This window comes from Colletotrichum abscissum, assembly GCF_030869225.1.
Source record: "Colletotrichum abscissum strain IMI 504890 chromosome Unknown Scaffold_33.1, whole genome shotgun sequence".
NCBI classification, from domain to species: domain Eukaryota; kingdom Fungi; phylum Ascomycota; class Sordariomycetes; order Glomerellales; family Glomerellaceae; genus Colletotrichum; species Colletotrichum abscissum.
The window spans coordinates 308525-332275 of record NW_026850243.1 but is presented as its reverse complement, the minus strand read 5'-3'; the positions used below and the strand labels follow the sequence as shown (position 1 = coordinate 332275).

Below are 23751 nucleotides of genomic sequence, written 5' to 3'. Positions count from 1 at the left end.
ATATAGGATAGGAAATTCGTATTAATTAACTTTATAAAAATAAATAAAAAAAAAAGGTAATTTTCGAATATTATATAGAATTAAGTAATTATAGCCTTTTATTACTTATAAAAGGTCGACGTTTACTATATTAAATTACGTTAATTAATAAAACTATTTAAGTAACTAGCCTTTTATTATTATTTTAAATAGCTTTTTTATTAAATAACTTTTTTATAACTAGCCCGTAATTAAAAATTAATTAGTTAAATTAGTAAAAAAAAAATAATACTTATATAGTAATTATTTCCCCCCGATAGAACAATCCGCCGGGGCCGTACCGTATATTACGTATTAAAGAAAACTAAGTATAATATACTCTATACTTAACTACTAACTAAAATAGTTAACTAACTTAATTATTATTTCCTTTTTATTAATAGCTCTTAACTTTTTACTACTTATTTATAAAATAAGCTTTACCTATTTTAATATATATAAAACCTCTTAGTATTAGCCTATATAAATAGCTAGGTTTAATATAATTTATTTTTTTATATAAGTATTATTATTACTTAAGAAGTCCTATAAGAGCTATTTAAAGTACTAGCTTATTACCCTAACCCTATATACCTCTAGCTTATTTATTATAATTATTATAATTAAATTAATATTAATATACTAAATTTTAATATTTATATTAACCCGGCTATTTATAGCGTTCGTACTATTACTTAGCTAAATTCTATATTATTAAAAAATACTTTATTAATTCTTAGATATATTTATATTAATTATAATAGTTATAATATCGAGCTAACTAAAGAGGGCGCTTAGTTTAAGAGGGATAAACTTATTAATAAGTATTTTTAGCCTATTAATTACTAATTATATATTAAGAATAGAATAAGTTCTTATTAAGGTAATAATTTATATATTAATAAATTTATTTAATAAATTTATTTAATAGATTTATTTAGTAAATTTATTTAGTAAATTTATTTAGTAAATTTATTTAGTAAATTTATTTAATTTAAATAGAGAGTAGCTTTAAGTAATATTAAAAGCGATAAGGATAAAAAAAATTTTATAAGCTTTAAAAAGTAGTAAATATTAGCTTATTTAGCCCTTTTTTTAAAAACCTCTACGTCGCTATTAAAGTTTAGAACTTTTATAGTTAAGGGCCGTTTTCAATTATTATAACTAATTATTATAGCTAATTATTACGGCCGACCTCTATTATTAACCTTTTTAACTAGCGCCGCTACGTAAGTATATTACTTAGCTTATTATTAATAAATAGCTAAAAAAAGTAGCTTACTTATCCCGAATTAAATAGCGGTTTTTATATTAAAATTATTATATTACGTTAAGCGCGTATTTAGGATATATTACGTATATTATATAATTAAAAAGTATATTATATTAGGAATTAATATACTAACGTCGTAAATTAATATACCGGCGTTGCTTTTATACCGGCGTCGCTATTCTACTTTTTAATTAGTTTAAAAAAAAATTATTAGTATAGTTAAATTTTACTAAATACTTATAAAGTATCCTAAGCCTTTATTCCTTTACTCCCTTTATACTTAGGTTATATTATTAAGCCTCGAAATCTAATTTATAGTATTTATTTATAATAGCTTTTATAATTAGAGTTAGAGACGTTCCCTAGGGCTAATTTTAAAGTAATATCCTTACTAAGAGACTTTTCTCTTTATAAGAGCGATTATTAATTAATTATAACTTCTTATTATTATTTAGCTAACTACTATTATCTCCCTTTTTAAAAAGTAGCCGCCCTAGTATTAGTTAATTTTATAAAGTTAGTAATTTTAAAGGGTAATACGACTTTATTACTAAGCTCTTAGTTAGTATATTATAAAATATACGACTTTTTATAAACGATTACCTTAGTATAGAGCTTATATTATATTTTATTTATTATTTCTCTAAGGGAATAACGAAAACCTAGCGGACTACCCTTTTATAACTTTTTTTAGAGTATAACCCCTCTTTTTTTAGTAAATAGTCTTAGTAACCTTCTTATTTTATAATAAAGTAGTTTAGTAATACTTTTTAGCTTATTAAATAGGTCATTAAGATTAATTAATAGTTAATAACGGTATTATTTTAATAATAAGAATATATCTATTAATAGTAATAAATATAGGGTCCTTAAGTTAACTTATTCCCTTATTTATTTTTATAGCTATTTTTTACTTAAAGCGAAATATTTTTTTAAATTATAGCCTCTTATTATACTCTAAGTAACCGATCCTCCTCTTTTTTTATAACTAAAATCTTAAACTTACTAATTCTTAATAATTTAGAATAAATTTATAATACCTTTTTTAACTAAGTTAATAACTTTATAAGAGCTAGTAAATTTAGTATTATAAAGCGGAATAAGTATAAAGCTCGAGGCCGAATTATTTAATATACTTTTTAATATAATCGTTTTAACGAGCTTAGGCTTATATAAGGTATTAGTATTTAATAATATAAGTTTTATAAATATAGTTATAAATAGTAAGTTATTACCGAGGCTTAAAAAGAGGATAAGTAGCTATTACGTTATTATTTAAACCCTTAGTATAATTAGTATAATTATAGCCCTAGCTTTAAAGCCTTTACGTACTTTTTATATTATAAGCTTATTAAGGTAGTTAAGGATATTATTAAAATTATAAGCTAACGAGTTAGGATTCGGGCTCGCGATATGCGTATTATTATCTAAGAGTAGTTTTTAGAGTCCTTATTTACTTAGTAAGATATTTATAACGTTAGGGCTCGTATAAACTAAAAGAAATTAGTTAAATATTCGCTAATTATAGTATTAATTAAGTTATTTAATAAGCGAGATATTTTATATATAGTAAAATAGGTAGATAACGAGCTAAACTACTTTATTAACCTTATTTAGACCTTTCCTTATTATTTTTAAATATAAAAGCGATTCCCTAAGGTAATTAATTTTAATAATACTTATAATACTAATCGCTTTAAGCTCCCTCTTTTTTAGGTTACTAAGTAGACCTATTTTAAATCTATTTATAATACCGTGTTCAGTTTTATTAATAATAAGAGACTAGAGGGTTTTTAGTTTTTCTTAGTAAGTATTTACTAATTTATAAACTAATACTTAATCCGTTACCTTATTATTATTATTATAAACTATAATAAATAAATAAAGGCTATACTAAACGAGTAGTTCCCGGACGTTTAGTAATAACTCTATATCTACTATATTAACTCTAACGTTATGCTTAGGGCTAAGTAAAAATAAGTTAAGGACCGTAGCTATAGTAATAATAGTAATAGGTTTAATAACGAGGGTTATTAGTTATTAATATAAGTAATAGTTATGCTAAGTAATAAAAATAAGGCTTATATTAATACGCTTATTAATAAGCCCCCCTTTTATATGTATTATAGGGTCTTTATAATATAAAAGCTTATTATTTTTACTAAGACTAAGTATATTTTTAAAAAAGCTTAAACTAAGTTTTATAAAAAGTTTAATAACTAACGCCTAATCCTCTAGTACTTCTACGTAATATACCTATTTTTAAGAGTATAATAAGCCCGTTATTTTATTTAAAAATACTAGAACTTTAATACTCGCATTACTTTTAGTACTAAGTTAAGTAATAATAATATTAAGGGTTATTTTTTAAATAGTCTTAGTTATTTATATTAGCTTATCGACGTTATATAAGATATAATTAGCAATTAGGAGCTACGCTTTTACTAAGCTTATATAGAAAATAAGGTATTTATAAGCCGGGAGTATATAGGTACTTATTTTAAGTACTTAAATAAACTTTAAATAATATTTTCTTTAAAATATCTTACTTTAATTAGGATATAAAGCTAGTTTATAAAAAAGGTAATACTATTTAGTAAGAGGCTATTTTTAAACCCCCTCGGATTTTATAATTTAAATTATACTATTTTAATTAAGCTAAGTATCCTATACTATTATAAGATCTATTTTAAAATATTAAATTTAACTATTTTTAATAAGTAAGAGGTATACTCTTAGTAACGTTTTTAAAAAACGTTTTTTTTAGATTTATATTACTAAATCCTTAACCCTAAGATTACTATATCCTTTTATAATAAGCTAAAGAATATAGTATAGCCTATTTTATTATAACTAACTTTATTTAAAAAAAGCTAGTTAGTTAGTTAAGCTTATATTACTTATAATAGTTAAGGTATAAGTAATAAAAAGCGAGGCTACTTATTTAGGAATAAGAATAAGTCGACGCTAGCTAGGCTTATAAAAAAGATAAGTTAGCTAAGTTAAAGCTAGATATTAAGCTTATCTTAGTAATAAATAAGGAGCTAATTTAGCGTTCTTAGTAAGGGGAGGATAATAGGGAATTATATAAATAAATAGCTAATATAGCTTAGTATTTAGAAAAAATAGAGCTAATAAGAAGTAGTTTATAGTAATAATAAATTATTATAACTACGTTAAAAAAGGTAGTTAGGCGGACGTTACTATAATTTACTTTTTATATATTTTAAGTATATAGTAAAAAAAAGCCTTACTTATTTAAAATTTATAAAAGCTTATATTACTAACTAATTTAAAATTTATAAATCTTAAATAGGTAATATAATAGTTCTAAACGAGTACGTAAGTTATAGTAGTATTCTTATTTTTAGAAATCTTAAACTAGAGCTTAGGTTAGAGAGAATAGTAGGAATAGCTATATTAATATAATTACCCTTACTGCCTTTATAGGGAGGTACTATTTTTTTAAACTAATTAAAAAGTAGAATAGCGACGCCGGTATAAGAGCAACGCTAATATATTAATTTGTGACGCCGGTATATTAATTCTTATTATATTATATAATTTTTTTTAAAAGCGTAACCCCGTTAAAGTCGATCTTTTATATTTATAAAGCTAGAAAAAAAACTACTATATAGTAATTATTTACTTAATTAATTAGTATAATAAATAAACTTAATAATATAATATAAAAAAGTACTACGTAATTAAAAAAAAGGATCTTTAAATATAAATATTTTTAATAAATATAATAAAAACCCGTATAAGAGTTATAAAACTAAGAGATTTATAGTATATAAAAAAGCTTAATATTACAAAGATTTTATAAATATAACTTTAAAACTTATAATTTAAATAATCTCTTTATAGCCCCCTTAACTACCCCCCGAGTATTATTTAAAAATATAATACAAAAGACGGTTTAATAAAAAAAAGGGGGATTTAGAAATTTTAATAGTATTAAGTTAAGAATATTACGAATCTTAGAAATTAACTTAAAACAAAAGTAGCTATTTTAAAGTAGTTTTATAACCTCTTATTAAAGTTATAATTAGCTTAAAAAAAGGCTAAGAAAATACGGCTCTAAAGAGAAAAAAAAATCTTTTAAAAAGCTATTAAAAAGTTCTTTTTTATATTAAGCTCCTAGTATATAATTATTAATTTTAAAAAATTAACTAAATAATAAAAGGGATTATTAATAAGTAATAATTACTTAATTATAATTAAGTTATAAAAGAAATTACTTAAAAAGATATAAAATAGGGTATTAAGAAGTTATAAAAAAGAAATTTCTAAAGTATTTACCCTTACTAAGTATAAATAATAAATAATATTTTGAATAAGTTTTTAAAACCTGCGATTTTATAAAAAAGAGGGCTTAACTTTACTAACCGTACTTAATAACCTATTTAGCTCTTTTACGAGCTACTTAGTATTTGTATTTAATTATTTTTATAAAATACTATTTTAAAAAAAAAAAGTTAAAAAAGGAAGCTATTTAGAAATTATAAAGAGTACGAGGCTTAAGAAGTTAGAAATATACGAAATAGTAAAAATTAGTAATTAATAAAAATCTCGAGATTAATTATTATATTGTTTTATAATAATATAAACGTTTATTATTATTATTATTGAGAAACGGAACTATTAAAACTTATTTTTTTATACTAAATAAAAAAGGGGATCTTAATAAATACAATAGTTAATAATTAAAAAAAGTAATAGTAATTACTAAAAATAGTAAAAATAAAAGTAATAATAAGATAATAAAAAGAAGCGGGAATTTCTTAAACTTTAATAAATTTATTAAGTAAGAAAAGTACGGATTTATTATAGCTAATACGTAGATTAAATATATCCTTATTAAAATTAAATATATTAATAATTATTAATATAAGTATAAGTTAGAGTATAACCTTTAATAAGTTAAGGTAAAAAAAAAGAGGATAAAACTTAATTTAAAATAGAATCCTAATCCCTTATAAATAAGTAAATATTAACCCGGATTATTAAGGGACGTAAATATATAAAATTATAAATTAGCTTAATAGTAAGTAAATTAATATAATTTAATTTATTTAACTAAGGTTTATTAAAAAAAGGGGTTATAAAAATAACTTCTATTTTATAAAATCGTAAACGACCTTAGTTACTAACTAAATAAATAGTTTATAAGTATAAGTTTAAAAATTATAAAAGTAGTTAATAAATTCTTTTATAAGTAAAGGGTATTATTAGCGTAATTATAATTATAAAAACTATATAAAATATTAATAACGATAATTATAGAAGAGGAATTCGTATTATAGAACTAAATATAAGTTAATAGGGTATATAATCGTTTTAATAAATTTAAAAAAAGGGTAAATAATATAGATTTCCTTTTTATAATTACTAATAATAATCTATTATTATAAAAAGATATATAGAAGTAAAATATAGTACTAAAAGTATAATAATCGACGATTCTATTTATTTCGATTTATAGTTCGTTATTATTATTAATACGAAATTCGGTACTAATTAGCTAATAAAAAAAATAAACGACTTAAAATTACTAATAATACGTAGCGACGTAAGGATTATATATAAATCTTAAAAATATAGTAATAAATACGAGGTAATTTATAAACTTTAAAAAGATCTTTTTAAAAAAGAAATTATATTTTAAGGGGAAGTATAAGGTCTTATAAAAAACCCTAATAATATTTTATAATTATTATAAAAAAGTTAAAATTAGGGAATACTAATATTATTTAGTAATTAATATTATATTCGTAAATAAAGCCTCTAATTATTATTATAAAGTAGTACGTAATTTCGATTAAAACGATTTTCTTAGTATTATTAACGTAATTTAAAGCCGCTTTAAGACTTATAATAAAAACCTAGAGCTCTTATTTAAGCTATAAGCGATTTTCTTTATATTTATAACTAAAATAATAAAAAGTAAATTATAAATAAAAATCCTTAAAACGCTTATTAATCGAATTAATAAGCTAACAAAAACCTAGCTAAATTAATAAATAAAAAGTTAGATATTTTTATATTATAATCTAGCGCGTATTAAAAATAAAAATAACCTTATATTAAGTACTTAAAAACTATAAAACGCTTTATTTAAAACTAAGATTTAGCTTTAATATTAAAGTAAAAATACCGTACTAAACTTATTTCTAAGTATATAATAGCCCTTATTAATAATATTAAGTTAATTAAATATATAATAAGAAAAGAAAAGAGGCTAGATATAATAATTATTAATAAAGAGGCCTAGATTTATTAAATAAGTAAAGATTTAACTCGAGAATAAAGTAATAAAAAAAGTAATATTATATTTATAAAATAAATAGATATTAGTTAAATAATTACTCTAAAAAAGAGCGTACTAAATTATATAAATAATATAAAAAGTTAAGGGTAATAAATAATAAAACTAGCCCTCGTTAGTTTAGCTAATTCTTTATTATATATAAAGGTAAATCCGGGGGTATAGAACTTAGTAAAAATAGTTAAAATAACGGCCTAAAGTATTTATTTTCTATAAGAAATTCGGAAAATAAAAAAAGTCTTACCCCCTATACTAATAAATTAAATTATAATAAAATCGACGAGGTTAACTACTCTTTTTTTGCCTTATTAATTTTTAAAAAATATACGAAGCTAAATAAATAAAAAATAATAAAAGCTCTTAATAAGTAGGCTTTTATTTATAAATAGTAAGGGAAGGTCCCTTAGATAACGGATATAAAAATAGTTAAAAGAGCGAATTTAATAAGGCTAAAGCCTATTTTTTTAATATTTAAAAAAAAGATACTACCTTTTTAATATTTAAAAAAAAAGAAAAAATACTAAGTAAATCTAGGGGTAGTTAGAGGGGTCTTATTTATATTACTTAAATTACTTAAATACTAAGTTTATATAAGTATTTTATATAAATAAAAAGTACGGCTTAGATAATTTCTATAGGATTATTTTAAATACTAGGGTATTATAATAGTTAATAAAAAGAAAAAAGTAATTCTAAGTATTATAAAAAATCGCGCTAATAATACTTAATACGTTAATAATAGGTATTATAAAAATTAGTTTTAATTTAGATAAGGAAATTATTACCTTAAGTAAAATAAAAATAGAGACGTACTTTAGAACGATAACTTTTTATATTTTACTTATTAATACCCTATTTCTCTTATATCTAAAAAATATAAATTAACTAAGTATTATATTTAATAATACGAAAAATAGAATCTTTAGTAATAATTACTTCGAAATAGTTAAATAATAATAAGGATATACGTTTATAAGGCTTATTAATAATACAAAGTTAATTAATTACTTAATAAAAAGTGAGCTTAAATAACTATACTAAAGATTTAGGTACTTATTAGTTATAAAACTATATAACTTCTTAAAGTAATTAAGTAATAATAATATTAAAATAGGGGCGCTAAAGTAGTTAATAAAAGTATATTATTAATACTAAATAAATACGTAAAGCTTATGCAGATTTAAATTTAAATTACGTAATAAGCTTAATTTTAATTAAGAAATCGTCGTTAATATTTTTTATTTAAATAGTTAACTAGTTTTATATATAATCGATATAACTATATCTTTTTAAATAAGATAATTCCTTTAGGATTTATAAATAAAAATAGTATAAATAGCTTTATAAAGAGAATAAATTAATATATAGTAAGGACTACTAAATAATATTAAAACCGACGCTAATATTAGTTTTAAGTTAGTAAAATTTAAAAAAAATACGACGACTTATAGTATATAACTAAAAGTTATATTTATTAAAGCGTATTATAGTATTAAAAAAGTAAAAAGGGTATATTAATAGTTAAAAAGGGCGTTTAGAATTATTAAAAAGAAAAATCCGGATTTTATTAATAACGAATATTTTTAAATAGTACTTAAATACTATAACGATATTATAGGGCCTAACGGGCTTATATTAACGCTATTAATATTTAAAATATATTTAAGAATAACCTTAGCCTCGCTATTATTACTAAATATAAATTAATAAGCCCGAGTAATTAAAAAAGTAATATAAATATTACGTAAAGTAAACGTAAAAAAGTAAGTTAATAAAGTACTTATTATATATAATAAGCCTAATATAAAGGTTAATTTAAATATATTACTAAATTTAAATATACGAATATAATATAAAATTACTTAATAATAAGCTAGGCTATATAAATTAATTTTTATTAACGAGCGCTTTTACGTAATTATAAAGAATTATAAGTAGCCCCTCGAGGTATTAATTACGGTAATTAGATTATATTATATAAATCTTAGTAAGGTAATTTCTAACTTATAAAAAAGAATAAGCTAAGGGAAACTATATAACCCGGAATAAAAGTATAGGAAATTATTCTTAACGAAATTATTATAATAATATTAATAAATAACGAGGAAAAGGAAATTATTAAAAAGGTACTAATATTATTAATAAAACGTTATAAAAAACTATAATAATAAGCCCTAATATAATAATTTATTATTAATAACGAGGTAATTAATACTTTTTATATAATAAAAAAAAGCTAATTTTAAGTTAGTAATTAAACTACGTAAAAAAAGTATAACTATAACTATTAAAAAGTTATATAAGAGATTACATCTTATTAAAGTAAATACTTTTAATAATCGAGGGGTCTATTAATTTATCCTCTATAATTTAAAGAAGTATATAAACCTCTATATATTTAAATTGTAAATAGTTTATAAAATTAAAAAGAAAAGAATACCTTAGCTATATAAGAAGTTTAAGTATATAATTTAAGGGTACGGCAACGTTAAAAAAATAACGCTACTTATATAATTATTTATTATATAGTATTATAACTAATAGTTAATAATAGTATTAATAATATTATTATAGAAAAAAGGATACGAGATTTAGAGTTATAATATTACTTAGGCCTATACCTAATTAGCTATAGGGCTTATAAAAAAAATCCTAGCCTATTTACTAAAGGAAATAGTTAATAAGTACTTAGAAAGTACGATTATTAAAGTACTTAAGCTATTATATAAGCTTATAAAATCGGGCACTTATTAATAAATTATTTATTACGATTTTTATATAATAGTTTTTTTTCTAGCTTTATAAGCGCAAAAGATCGACCTTAACGGGATTACGCTTTTAAAAGAAATTATATAATATAGTATACTTTTTAACTATATAATACGTATAATATACCCTAAGTACGCGCTTAATATAATATAATAATTTTAATATAAAAACCGCTATATAATTTAGGATAAGTAAGCTACTTTATAATAGTACTAATTAAAAAGGTTAATAATAGAGGTTAGTTATAATAGTTAGTTATAATAGTTAGCTATAATAGTTAGAGGTAGCCCTTAACTATAGAAGTTCTAAATTTTAATAATAACATAGAGGTTTTTTAAAAAAGGGCTAAATAAACTAATATTTACTACTTATACTAGAGCTTGTAAAAATTCTTTTTATTTTTATTATTTTTAATATTGCCTAAAGCTCTATTTAAATTAAATAAATTTACTAAATAAATTTACTAAATAAACTTATTAATATATAAACTACTACTTTCCCCCTAACGGAGCAATCTACTAGGGCCGTACTATATATTATATATTAAAGAAAACTAAGTATATTACGCTCTATACTTAATTATTAATTAAAATAGCTCCTAACTTTTTACTACCCGCTTATAGGGCGAGCTTTACTTATTTTAATATATATAAGACCTCTTAATATTAGCCTATATAAATAGCTAGGTTTAATATAATCTATTTTTTTATATAAGTATTATTATTACTTAGGGGGTTCTATAAGAACTATTTAAGGCGCTAGTTTATTACCCTAACTTTATATACCTCTAGCTTATTTATTATAATTATTATAACTAAATTAGTATTAATATACTAAATCTTAATATTTATATTAGCCTAGCTATTTATAGTACTTATAATATTACCTAACTAAATTCCGTATTATTAAAAAGTACTTTACTACTTTTTAAATATACTTATATTAACTATAATAGCTATAACGTTAAGCTAGCTAAGGGCGCCTAGCCCGAGAGGGGCAGACTTATTAACGGGTATTTTTAGAGTTCTAGCCTACTAATTACTAACTATATACTAAGAGTAAAATAAGTTCTTATTAAAGTAATAGTTTATATATTAATAAGTTTATTTAGTAGATTTATTTAGTAAATTCGTTTAGTAAATTTATTTAGTTTAAATAGAGAGTAGTTTTAAATAATATTAAAAACGATAAGGATAAAAAGAATCTTTACGAGCTCTAAAAAGTAGTAAATATTAACCTATTTAGCCTTTTTTTTAGAAACCTCTATGTTATTATTAAAGTTTAAAACCTTTATAATTAAGGGCCGCTTTTAATTATTATAGCTAATTATAGTAGCCGACTATTATAGCTAATTATTACGGCCGACCTTTACTATTAACCTTTCTAACTAGCGCCGCTATAATAACTTACTTATCCCGAATTAAATAGCAGTTTTTATATCGAAATTACTATATTACGTTAAGTATATATTTAGGATATAATATATATATTATATAATTAAAAAGTATATTATATTATATAATTTATTTTAAAAGCGTAATCCCGTTAAGGTCGATTTTTTATACTTATAAAGCCGGAAAAAAAACTACTATATAAACTACTATTTTAACAAGAACCTCTTAGTATATAATTAGTAATTAATAAGCTAAAAATGCTTATTAATAAGTCTACCCCTCTCGAGCTAAGTACCCTTAGCTAGCTCGATACTATAGCTATTATAACTAATATAAATACGCCTAAGGATTAGTAAAATACTTTTTAATAATACGGAATTTAGCTAAGTAATAATATAAATATTATAAATAGCTAAGTTAATACGGATATTAAAATTTAATATATTAATACTAATTTAAAAATTATACTCTACGGAGCTAGAAGTTACTTTAATATAGGTTATATTATAAATATAAAAAAATATATAAGGGGCCCCTTAACTCTTAATAAAAAGAAGTATATAATATAAAATCTAGTTACTTATATGAGCTAATATTAAAAAGTTTTATATATATTAAAATAAGTATAGCTCGCTCTCTAAATAATTAAAACTTAAAGGACTACGGGGGAAGGTCAGGAGCTATTTTAATTAGTAATTAAGTATAGAGCGTAATATATTTAGTTTTCCTTAATACGTAATATATAGTACGGCCCCGGCGGATTACTTCGTTAAGGGGATTACGATTTTTATATTAATTAAATATTAATAATTATATTTACGTACGACCCGTACTTACTAATTTTTAAATATAAAAGTAATTAATTTAAAATCGTTAGAATATAAACTAATAATATATTAGGTTTATTTAATATTAACTTTATAAAAAAAAATAAGAAGCTCTAAAAAGCGGGCTTTATAATAAAACTAAAAGAGGTTCTTATAATAAATACTCCCTTAGTATTTAATAATAGGATTCTTATTATTAAAAAAGAAACTATTATTTTTTAATAAAAGGGATAGGATAAAAAGATTAACCTCGTTAATTTAAATATAACTAATATTAAGAAGTAATATAAAGCTAAGCTTATATAAAAGGTATATATTATAAATATTTATTAGCCTAAAGTAATTTTTAACTACGCTAAGGTAGTATAGGTTATAAATCTAACTAAATAAGATATTAAAATACTTAATAAGTAGCTTAAATAATAATAAACGAATCTTAATTAAAGCCTCGTTTACTACCTAATTAACTTTATAATTAATAAGCTCTATATTTTTATTAATAAGTTATTTATAAATAATAATAACCTTATTTTATAATTAGGGTATATTATTATCCTAGTTAATAAGAGTATAAATAAGAGCGAATTTACTATATATAATAATATAATTTACTATTTATTAATTAAAAATAAGTAAATAACTTAATAAAAAGTATATTAGTATTAAAAGTCTATAATATAGTTAACGGCGTTAACTTTTCTTATATAATTTTAATAATACTAAAAAAGATTACTAATTAACTTAGTTTTTTACTTATCTTAATAATTATTTATATTAATTCCTACTTACTATATAAATACCTCGTTAAATTAAGGATAATAAAGGAAAAGAAGCTTATAATTAATATTATAACCCTTAAGTAATCGTATAAAAAGTACGAAATATTTAAAATCCGTTAGATTAATAATAATAATAACCTTATTAACGCTTTTATAAAAATAATATTTAATAGAAAATTAGAATAATTCGTAAATAATAAAAAAGTTAATATATAAATAAAAAAATAAGTTATATAAAAAGAATAAAAAAAAAGGAGAAAAGGAAATAACTTAATAAACAGGCCTAAGGTTAAATTATATTTTTAATTATAATAATTAAATTAATAAAAAAAAGAGAAAGTTAGTATTAAATTAGAAATTTAATTTAACTACGATAAATAGCTAACTATATAAGGGCTAATTAGAGGCCCTATTTACGATTATTATAACTAGCTTAACTTATAGTTAGAACCCCCTTTTTATACTTATTACGTAAATATTTATATAGTTTAATTAATCTCTTTATTAACTATAGTTCGAACTAACTACTTTATAATAGGGATACTAATAAAAACACATCGGGAATGGAGCCACCAGACAACGCTACCGCAAGTGCAAGCCACTTGGGAAGCAATATGACTGGATCGACAAATGCGTTCCCCTCTTATACCCCCCCCCCCCCCCCCCGTCCCGCAAAGTCAGAATTCCAATACCGTTCGATCGAGTTTTTAGACTTGGTGCTTCATATACAAGTCTACGTAGCCAGTGTGAGCTGAATATTGATCGGCGCGCCATTTTTCCTGGCATTTGCAGCCATTGAAACATACCACCACTAGTGCCAGCATGACGACAACCTCCCTGTGGTATGATTCATACGCCTCAAAAAGCCATAGGAATCCTCTCTTATCTTCCATGATCCATACATCTCCCTCCTTCAGGTGATAGTCGCTAGGGTTTTAAACTACACCCTCGGTCATAGAAGGCTCCAGTGAGGTCATACCTGAGGCTCCCGCAGTTTGCAGGCGAATCGTTGCCAAATTTGTGTGAAGCTGGCATCCTGAGTTTTGGAATCGAAATTATTCCTTGCGACTCTTAGGCTAATGTAAATTTTCAGCGTTTGGACGGTTTCCACTGTGAGCTAGTCTCAGTATCCGCTCAAATGTGTCACCTCCCGTCTATCTCGAAGCAAGGCATGTCGAACTTGTTGCGGGATGATCACATGTTGATTAACGGTACCTCTCGCAACGCGATGGCTGAGACCTACCAGACCTGTTGAGAGATAAATGGAGAGACGCAAACCGTTGATCATGGGAGCGGACTGGGTGCCTCATCATGAGGGACAGCACCATCTGCACCTCCCAACTCGCATCCACACACCTACTGTTGGGACGCACGTCACAAACATACCAAAACGCAGTCCAATATGCGGTTATTGGGCTTCGTACCGACTGCAAGGATGCTCTGCCTCCTACCTTATTTATCAGTGCTTGGAATACGCCTACCTCGTGTAGTGGCAGGTTCCGTCGCAGGTCAGGCAGAAGGGGACTCAACAGAAGAGGAAGGTGCGTCAACATTTGGGGAGAGATCACTGGCAGGAACACGACCGACTCTGTGCTACTTTCCTCTTAACTGCGGAAACCAGACGGAAGCTTCGAGAGTGCGTTTCATCACGTGCACCTCCTTCCGCCAGAAGTTGACCTCACGCGGAGGAGTCACTTCCGCAACCTTCCACCCCTTTCTTCCAAATCTCTTTACGGAAAGAGCTCCTTCTACAAGCTCTCGACCACCCGACCGCTGGCCGCTGGGACGGGGCGTCTCAGGTTGCCTACCTTACCTCGATTCCTCCCCCGAGCTCGTGGCGGAAGGTTCTTATCCTCCTTACACCTCCCAGATCCAACATTCGCCTGAATCTCAAACTTCCATTAGTAAAGATCTCTTCCAGAGCATCTATACGAATTGAACAAAGACTCTTGCCCATTGCGGGCATCTTCCGTTTTCCGCGTACTTGCGATCAGCTCAGATCCTCGATGTCCCCCCGTCTGCCTGGCGCCTCGACAAGCAGACAAGTGCCAGTATTTTCGCCAGGATGGCTAACGCTTGTTTCCAGGCACTTCCACTCTCTCCGGCTACGTCGGTGGCCATGTCAATTCTACCTCTAACCACGTCAACGACACAGTCAATGGCACTTCAACTTCCTCTAGCTACGTTAGTGATACTGTTATTTCAATTCCACCTCTGACTGATTCAACAGTAGCTCCACTTTCTCTAGCCACATCGACGGCACTTCCATTTCCTCTAGCCCACGTCGACGGCACTCCTACTTCCTCCACTCAGCTCCCCCATCAGCCACTTCAACGGCACCTCCTGTAGCCAACTCGACGGCAAGCTCTCTCTGTTGGTATACATGCCAGCAGAGCAAGCCTTTCGGCCGATACGAAGCTCAATACACCGTATTGAGCTACGTATATATAAGGGAGGAGGAAGGAACAGTGCAATCCTTTCGGTCGATACGAAGCTCAGTATCTCATATTTAGCTATATATATATAGAAGGAGGAAGTTACAGGGCAATCCTTTCGGCCGGTTCGAAGCTCAGCTTCTCGTGTTGAGCTACATATATCTATATAGGAAAGGAGAAAGTTATTGGGTAGAGTCCACGATTCCTTCGTCAAATGTAAGTAGGTGGAAGGGCCGTTTGCAATCACCTGATCACGTTTTCTGCTGTTCACTTCAACACTCTCTTCTAACCACGTCAACAGCACTCTCACTACCTCCAGCCACGTCGACGGCAGTCTCTTCCTCCAGCCATGTCGACGGTAATTCCTTCCCCTCCAGCCACATCGACGGCACTTCCTCTTCCTCCAGCCAGTTCGACGGCAGCTTACCTCGTTCTGCCGCTCCAACGGGCAGAAGCCAAGACACCCACGCGTGGTTGAAGCAGCAGCATACTACAAGCAACAAGTCGCCCAGCCAACGTATCCCATCGACTGCGAGTCAACTTCAGTACATACACTCCCAGTTTTCTGCGACACGGAAACTGTTTAATTGGGTACATCGGCCGGGATGAAGACGGGGACAAGACGGATAAGTGATGAATAGTACGTGATCTGCTACCTCCCCTCATCGCAATTGCAGGCTCATATACTGACATTCGTTCGCAGTAGATTGGATACGCCTCTCGGGCTTCGGCTTGGGGAGAAACGCACGTTGTTAGGCCACAGTCAGACCGAATGAAAGCTCCTTCTCATTTACGCTAGATCGATCGATTTCCGAGGAGTTCGGGCGATAAAAATATACAAGTTGGAGGATTAGGAGATATTGAGGTCGATGGGATTTTCGAGTCTTAGTACGACAATCACACCGGAATAGTAATTGACCTTTGGCAGTATGGATGGAGATTTGACGGCCGTTCGAAGCCACGATGTAAGCCTAATTCACCTCTTTTCTGTCCACAAATTTGACACTGCCAGTAGTAGGCAGGAAATGGAATTCGGAAGGTGGTCGCCGCGTGCTCGCCGCGCTCCTGTCAACGTGGAGAATACCGGGGCTCTCAGCCCCTATCGAGGTATGTTTTCACATCTACCTCACAGAATAGGAGTCCGACAATTAAAGACGATGGCGCTCGTAGAGACTGAATGGGCGATGCTGAAGCCATGGCTGCGAGAGAGCTGCCTGACATAGGTGGTTCTCAAGTCTATCGTTCAGCTCTTGCGGCTGGTCTATCCAGTTGCAAACGGCCCTTCCACCTTTACACCAAACGCAGGAATCACGGGTTTCCAGTAGATGACAACGGTCTCACCATGAGCTTCGTACAGTCAGGCTAGCTCGCGGTGAGTCTGCGTCAGAATCCTGTTGGGGAACCTCTTGGTCGGGAGGACTGAGCGAATGCGACTTTTGTCCGGTTCATTGATTCATTGCTACCATTTGAGCCGTAGGATCGAGTAGCGAGAAGGCCATGTTGCGATGAGTTTGCGCAACGAGGGTGTGAACGACGCAGCGCGGTTCAGAAATTTACTCCCGCGACTCAAGGTGAGAAGGGGAAAAGGATGGAGCGGTCAGTGATCTCTCGGTCTGCCCACTAACACTTCTATACGACAGTCACATTTGGCACGGGCTGATCAACCATCAGAGTTCTGTGGCACCGGCGTTCGACACTCAGTTTTCGGGGACTTGCACGTCACTGAAGATGTAAATCTTAGTAGGGATTCATCAGACTTCACGAGGATGACTGCTAACAAACTGAACAGGCGTCCATAGCCGCTCCTCTCAAGACTTACGATTCCTGGCTGAACTACGAGTCACCGGCCCACTGTACGACAAGATACGCATTCAGCGTACCAAGGGCGGCGAACTCCCAAGCTCCTGGCGCAAGACACTCGACCCTGATGACTTCCCTCATTTGGCAACAGAGAGTGTCTGCTGTAGATCAAAGACGCCTCCGGTAGAGGGAAGGCGATTCTGCTATGTGGCTCGACTGACGGATTCAAAGGTCGAAGCGACTCGATCTTCTACTCTTTCTACCAGGCAACCGACGACCGACTGAATAACGTAACTTCCGTTCTCTGTGGCCTTCTTCTCATGATTCTCAACCAGGAGTCATCTTTTCTTCAACTTCTTCGCAACAGTCACGAGTACTCAGGGGCTGGGAAGACGTTCTTTCAACACGTCAGCAGCTGCGATGCTCTAGGCAGGATGATTGTATATGCTGTCAACCATGAATGCCCGTACAGCACTATGCTACTCATCGAAGCCACTGGTCAGTAAGCCTCAGGTCTGGGGCAGCTCACCAGCTTTCTTCTCGTTCTGGGAATGCACGTCAAAGTCATTGTTCTAGTTTGTCCTGAGTTTAGAATTGACATAGGTTTCGCCGCCGCCGCCAGAGAGGATATAAGTGTCTTGTCTCTGAACTACCAAACCAGGAGGTTGATTCGGCGGCTGCAAACGTCTACATCAACCACGAAGAAGACAAGTTAAGGGTCCTGAGAGGCTACAGCCTTGAGCTCAGTGTCACGGTCATTTCGCCTCTTACACAAAAAACACATTCCTCTAGGTTGCTTCAGTTTGTCATCAGCCGACTCGCTTTCACAGAAGACACACGCAGAAAGGCCCTGCACAACCACAATTCGCTCTGGGCTCATTATGAAGGAATTTTGACCAACATCCGTGAATGTTTGGATGCAGATTATGGAAGGTCAGTTTTGGCGGCCGTGTTTGTTACCTCTCGCCCGCTTGATTCGGCCGAGCTGGCTGACCATCGTCGACTATGCCAGAAAGTCGCGATAACTTTTGGACCATGCGATCCCTTTTTCATATCCCTCCTGAACCCATGCCTCATTCGGCGTTGAAACAAACCCCTCATCAAGCCCGATTCCGCCGACGATACCTCCGCCGACCATACCTCCGCCGACCATACCTCCTCCGACCACACCTCCCTCCTCCGACCACACCTCCTCCGACCACACTTCCTCCAACGATGCCTCTCCCTCCTCCCCTCTGAGCTCCAACGCCTCTCCCTCAAGAATTCTCTCCCCATGACCGCCGCTCCCCCGAGAACCCCCGGCGGTCTACGTATAATCGCTAAAGCGGAATTTGGCGAAGGCGACGTTATCACTGCCGCCCCGACACAGCTCCGATCCGCAAAGCCTAGCGCCCGAGTCACCGAACCCGAATGAGAACCCGGTCCAAGACGAGATACTAGCCCAAACCCTTATCAGATCTATAGAAGAGCAGGTCGCCGTCGTCACTAGGGTCACGAACATAAGCGGAGGTGCTAGTGACTTCATACACCAATCGGTTAAGGAGTTCTTATTCGGGCGACCAGACAAGTCTATGCCATCAGGAATCGAGCATTACAAGAATTTGGTTCTGTTGAAGCTTGAACTAACCATATCAAGGACGCTGCGGCCCGAGTATCGCCTCGATGGACCTGGGGTCCGCCAAACATATCCGCGTTTCGCATCCTGATCCGCTGGCAGTTTTCAGTTACGATGTGCCATTAAAACAAGCGTAAGTACAGATCCGTTGTGTATTTGTACACTGGGTTGATCATGTTACTGGCGATAATTTCGACAGCTGCATTTCGAACAATTCCATGCATTGATCAGGTGAGACTTTCTCCATTGGCTTGGAGACTTGGGCCTGCTGTGAAGGACGTCTCAAGGGGTGCCTTTGATGTTATCGATACTCCAAATCTTTGATGTCAGTGGATAAGGCATCGTCGCTGCGTGCTTGCACTAATTTCTCACAGACCTCGGAAAGCCCGTCGGGTCGCAAGGTCCAACAGACCGAGACGCAATCAGATTTATGCCTTACTCCTGGACCTCACCAAGGTTGATCCCATGTCAGCCTACATCTCGGCATTGGTAGTCAGCAGTCCCGCGAGGCAACATGCTATGGCTAATGAGCCAAGATGGTCCTTGACATCTATAGTACCAGACACCTGGTGTCCACGTTTACGAACCCTCGAAGAACATCAGGACCGCGTCAATCCAGTGCATCTCTCCTCTGATATGACTGTACTGACTTCCGCATCCTCTGATTGCATAGTAAAGCTATGGGACATTGCGACAGACTCTTGTCCAAGAATGCTCAGCACCGGCGATCCGGTCTGCTCCACGGCTTTTTTCATCGATGGAGCCACACTCGCATCAGCTTCAGGGTAATGCTGAGCTGCGGGATACTAGAACCGGCAGGTGCGTTCAAAAAGTCTGTACTCGTGGCAATCCTCTTTCGTCTGCTTTTCATATGACAGCAGCACATTGGCGTCATTCTCGATAGCGAGCGTTATTGAGTTATAGAACACTGTGAGCGGTTCCTGCCTTCGTAAAGCTAAAGACAATAGCAGCTCCATCTACCCATGTTTTTTCCTTAAGATACGGTTGCCTTCCTTTTTCATCCTCTCAGAACGAGAGCTCTGACAGGGGGCTACAGGGGACTGCATCAAGATCATCAATCAGCTTTCGGTCAGGCTAGTCGCAGTCTCAGATCATGGCCGTCAACTTACATCTATCACTCGAACCGAAGGCTAGACGCGCATTGTTCTTGTAGGTGATTGTACTGGTCAAGTAGCAGATCAGCTCGTCGAGACAGCGGACACCATCGCAGTCGCGTGCGACAGCTCCCATCTTGCAGCTAGCGACGTTCATAGCAGTAGACATCTTTTGGACTTGACTCTGATCTAAACAAACGTATGATCAGGGGCCACTGTGAACGTGTAACCTCAATGGTATTTTCCAAGGATGGGAGCTTTCTTGCATCTGCTTCCAGAGACCAAGCCGTCAAAACCTGGCATTGGAAGCTATCTGAACCTTTGGTGTGATCAAAGTTATCAAATCTCAGATTCAACGGGCTAACACATCCGAGCTCAGATGTCCATAGGGGCACAGAACCCGAAGCGACTGGGAACGGTGCTGTTAACCGACATGACGAATTCGTCGGCTCGCTCAATACCGCATACGAAGGTAGCTGTCCATATCTGCCTCTTGTCACAGAGGGTGGTTTAGAACACGGTAAACGGAGACTACCACGACGTCATCGATGCAGGTGTCTTCCCCTAATGCACCACGATCTTCATTCACGGCAATATGTGCGTGGCGGAGACCTTCGGAAATCGAACGAGGATCGTCGACAAAATCCAAGGAGGAGCTGACGAGTGAGGTATGCAGCAGCGCAGAAGTTTTGACGTAGGGACGATTGGCAGCATCCTAGTGATCAAGCGCAGAGCTACTGGACATCTTCCTCATCTTGTTGTGGGCCGGCAAAAGCTTTATTGGTGACGAATCCGTTATAAATTACCCCTGTTCTGCATTCGTGGGGTTCAATCTTCGAATTCTAATCGGGATGCAGCGCAATGAGCTTCGGAGGCATGCTGCCTTGCAAAGTCAAGCAAGGCATCCGCGGCAGAACGAGCAAAAGGTCAGTGGCCTGAGATCAGAAACGGTCATCTTCAGGACATGCACTTTGACTCTGTAGGGGTAGGAAGGTACTCTTCACATGCAAAAATGCCTCGAGTCGCCAGTCAGTCATTCCCTCATTTCCCAAGACGTCGGCTAACGCGAGTTTCAGCATTCAGAACACAATCCCGAAGATGACAGACGTCACAGATTGCGCCCTCCAGCAACGCCAGGACTCAAGCCTGGTGAAGTCAAAAGGGCACCGGACAGCATTACGATGGATGTCTTCGACTTGCGCCTCAGTGGACTCTCCTAGGCTAATCCGTCGCCGTGAGCCTCAACCGATAGGAGTCAGAGACAACCCCCCACTAGTAGCAGAGGCGCGAACGCCGCCGGATTGGCGCCACTATCACCCACTCCCGACGCATGAGATTCGCCAGTCGCCCAGACGAAACCGCCCAGTGGCCGCCATCCCGCTGGCCCCCTGTCACAACTATCGGCATCGAGGTGGTCAGCGCATATCAGTGAAAGACGTGTTGCACGTTGACATGTCTTGCTTACGACCTCGAACAACACTTCATCCTCCACATGGCTGTAGCCAAGATCCATCGAGCATACAAGGCTCTAGCATGGAGTGTTACTAGACAAGCCAACAGAGTTGTGGAACTCATGACAGGGAGACTATGAATATCAGAGGCAGGTGGCTAACATGGGAAACATCGCTGACGTTCGAGTGGGCATGATTAGTAATTCGGTTGCCCGGAAGGAACGGTGCCCCGAGACGGCAGGACGACACGCCATCCTCGTGACGGTGTGACAGGCCTCAACCTCAGCTTCAATCGATGCAAGGACTCAATCATGGACGCCAACGTCCGAGACCAGAGCAAACGTCTCATCGGGGTACTTCGTCACTCAATGACCTCATACTGTCTAGCACCGAGGAGCCTCTCCAAACCATACTCGGCCAGGCATGCGGCTAGAGATGGTATCGTATGCAAGGTTTCCTCAGCCTTCACAGCATCTACGGCCGTGGATGGATGTGGCATGAGTGAAGACGCTGGCATGCACAACGTTATGCCGGTCCCATCAATTGCGGAATGGCGTCAGTACACTGTACGTACTTGGACCGACCCTATTTCCCTTATTTCCTTCAATCAAAAGGTTCATGTAAGAGCAGAAATGGAGAAAGCTGGAGAACGTATGTACTGACGCCATTCCGCAGTTGATGAGATATCATCTCTTGGGTCTCCCGAGGTCCCCAAAGTCGAGTCGATGAAGACTTCACAATACCAAATCAAGGTCGAGAATTGCACGGCTACGAAGGAGGTGTGACGCCGCCTAATGGTATTGCAGGGCAGCCATGAGCTGATGTTTCATGTCCACAACAGTACATATCCCCTTCGCCCGAAGCCGCCTGTCGAGGAGAGAACAGCACAGTTAAACGCGAGGCTGAGACGCAGCATCTGTGGCCAATTGACCTGAGCCCCCGGTCAGGACGGACCCTGGTGGGCAGCCGAAGTACGGCTTCTGGTGATGTTAGGCCATGCAACGGAATGAGAGTAACGTGGGTCGATTGACCGTGGTGTGCGTGTTGCAGCGCAAACACATAGTGTTATGGCGGGAGTAGGGAGGGTTATCCAAAGAAGCTGTATCTAGTGGTTCTCTCTCGAACGAGGTGGAAACGAGGTCGCCATCCGTTGCTCAACGCGTGCATGCCAGTCCGAGAATGGTGGACAAGGCACGCTGATCAGGGAAGTGCCACAAGGCCGTGGAGACACGGAGCTGTCGAAGTTGTGGCCGATGGCATTGCAGGGGTCAATGATGAAGAGCAGCATAGCTGTCAATTTCGTGGTGGCCGGGTGCGAAGTTACTCGACCGGTACATCTGGGTAACTTGACACAGTACGCAGGTACAAGATGCATCTTCGCGTCACAACGCGACTCCACCTGGCGCGGTCTTTAGTCTACGCGTCGCAGTTTTGGAAGATGACAAAGCGGATTGTGGCTAGGTAGGAGGGGCATCTGTTACCGAATGTCAAGGCAGAGGTTGCCAGTTGTACGGTTGGCAGGCCTTCAGCCAAAGCCTGCTCGTTGACATCGTACAACAGGCGTCGACCAACGACCACCCTTTCCGACCAAATAGCAGGGAGGCTCAAATATTCGATGTATGGACTGCTCTCCGTATCAACAGCGAGTACGGCTATTCCGCACCCACACGAAGGCTATCCCGCACCCATACTAGGCCCGCTCGGGGAAATAGTAAGTAGAATTAGGTAGTAGCTATACTAAGTAGCTCTAGCTAATTCTAGCGGCTAAGTTACCTATATATTAGCCTAGGTAATACGATTATATAATTATTATAGTACTTTTTTATTAACTATATTAGGATATTTTTATATTAATTTAATTACTTAATTCCTATTTTTTAATATTTTCCTTAAGCTTTTTCTAATAAATTTAATAAATAATTTAATTAATAACCTTTTTATAAG

The 23751-nt window shown here is 33.2% G+C and overlaps 2 protein-coding genes across 2 annotated transcripts; both read left to right on the top strand.

Annotated features, from left to right (window-relative positions):
* Positions 1 to 14793: 14793 nt before the first annotated feature.
* On the top strand, positions 14794 to 19332 carry CABS01_11765 (uncharacterized protein; the record flags this gene model as incomplete). Its single annotated transcript, XM_060545119.1, has 12 exons — positions 14794 to 14932; positions 15013 to 15183; positions 15478 to 15575; positions 15670 to 15768; positions 15997 to 16042; positions 16128 to 16343; positions 16845 to 16933; positions 17467 to 17556; positions 17616 to 17679; positions 17858 to 18128; positions 18230 to 18559; positions 18996 to 19332. The coding sequence occupies 12 exons, from the start codon at positions 14794 to 14796 to the stop codon at positions 19330 to 19332; spliced, it is 1950 nt and encodes a 649-aa protein (XP_060397236.1).
* A 2354-nt stretch (positions 19333 to 21686) lies between these two features.
* Positions 21687 to 22837, top strand: CABS01_11764 (uncharacterized protein; the record flags this gene model as incomplete). Its single annotated transcript, XM_060545118.1, has 5 exons — positions 21687 to 21770; positions 21937 to 22006; positions 22081 to 22362; positions 22483 to 22586; positions 22649 to 22837. The coding sequence occupies 5 exons, from the start codon at positions 21687 to 21689 to the stop codon at positions 22835 to 22837; spliced, it is 729 nt and encodes a 242-aa protein (XP_060397235.1).
* Between the last annotated feature and the right edge of the window lie 914 nt (positions 22838 to 23751).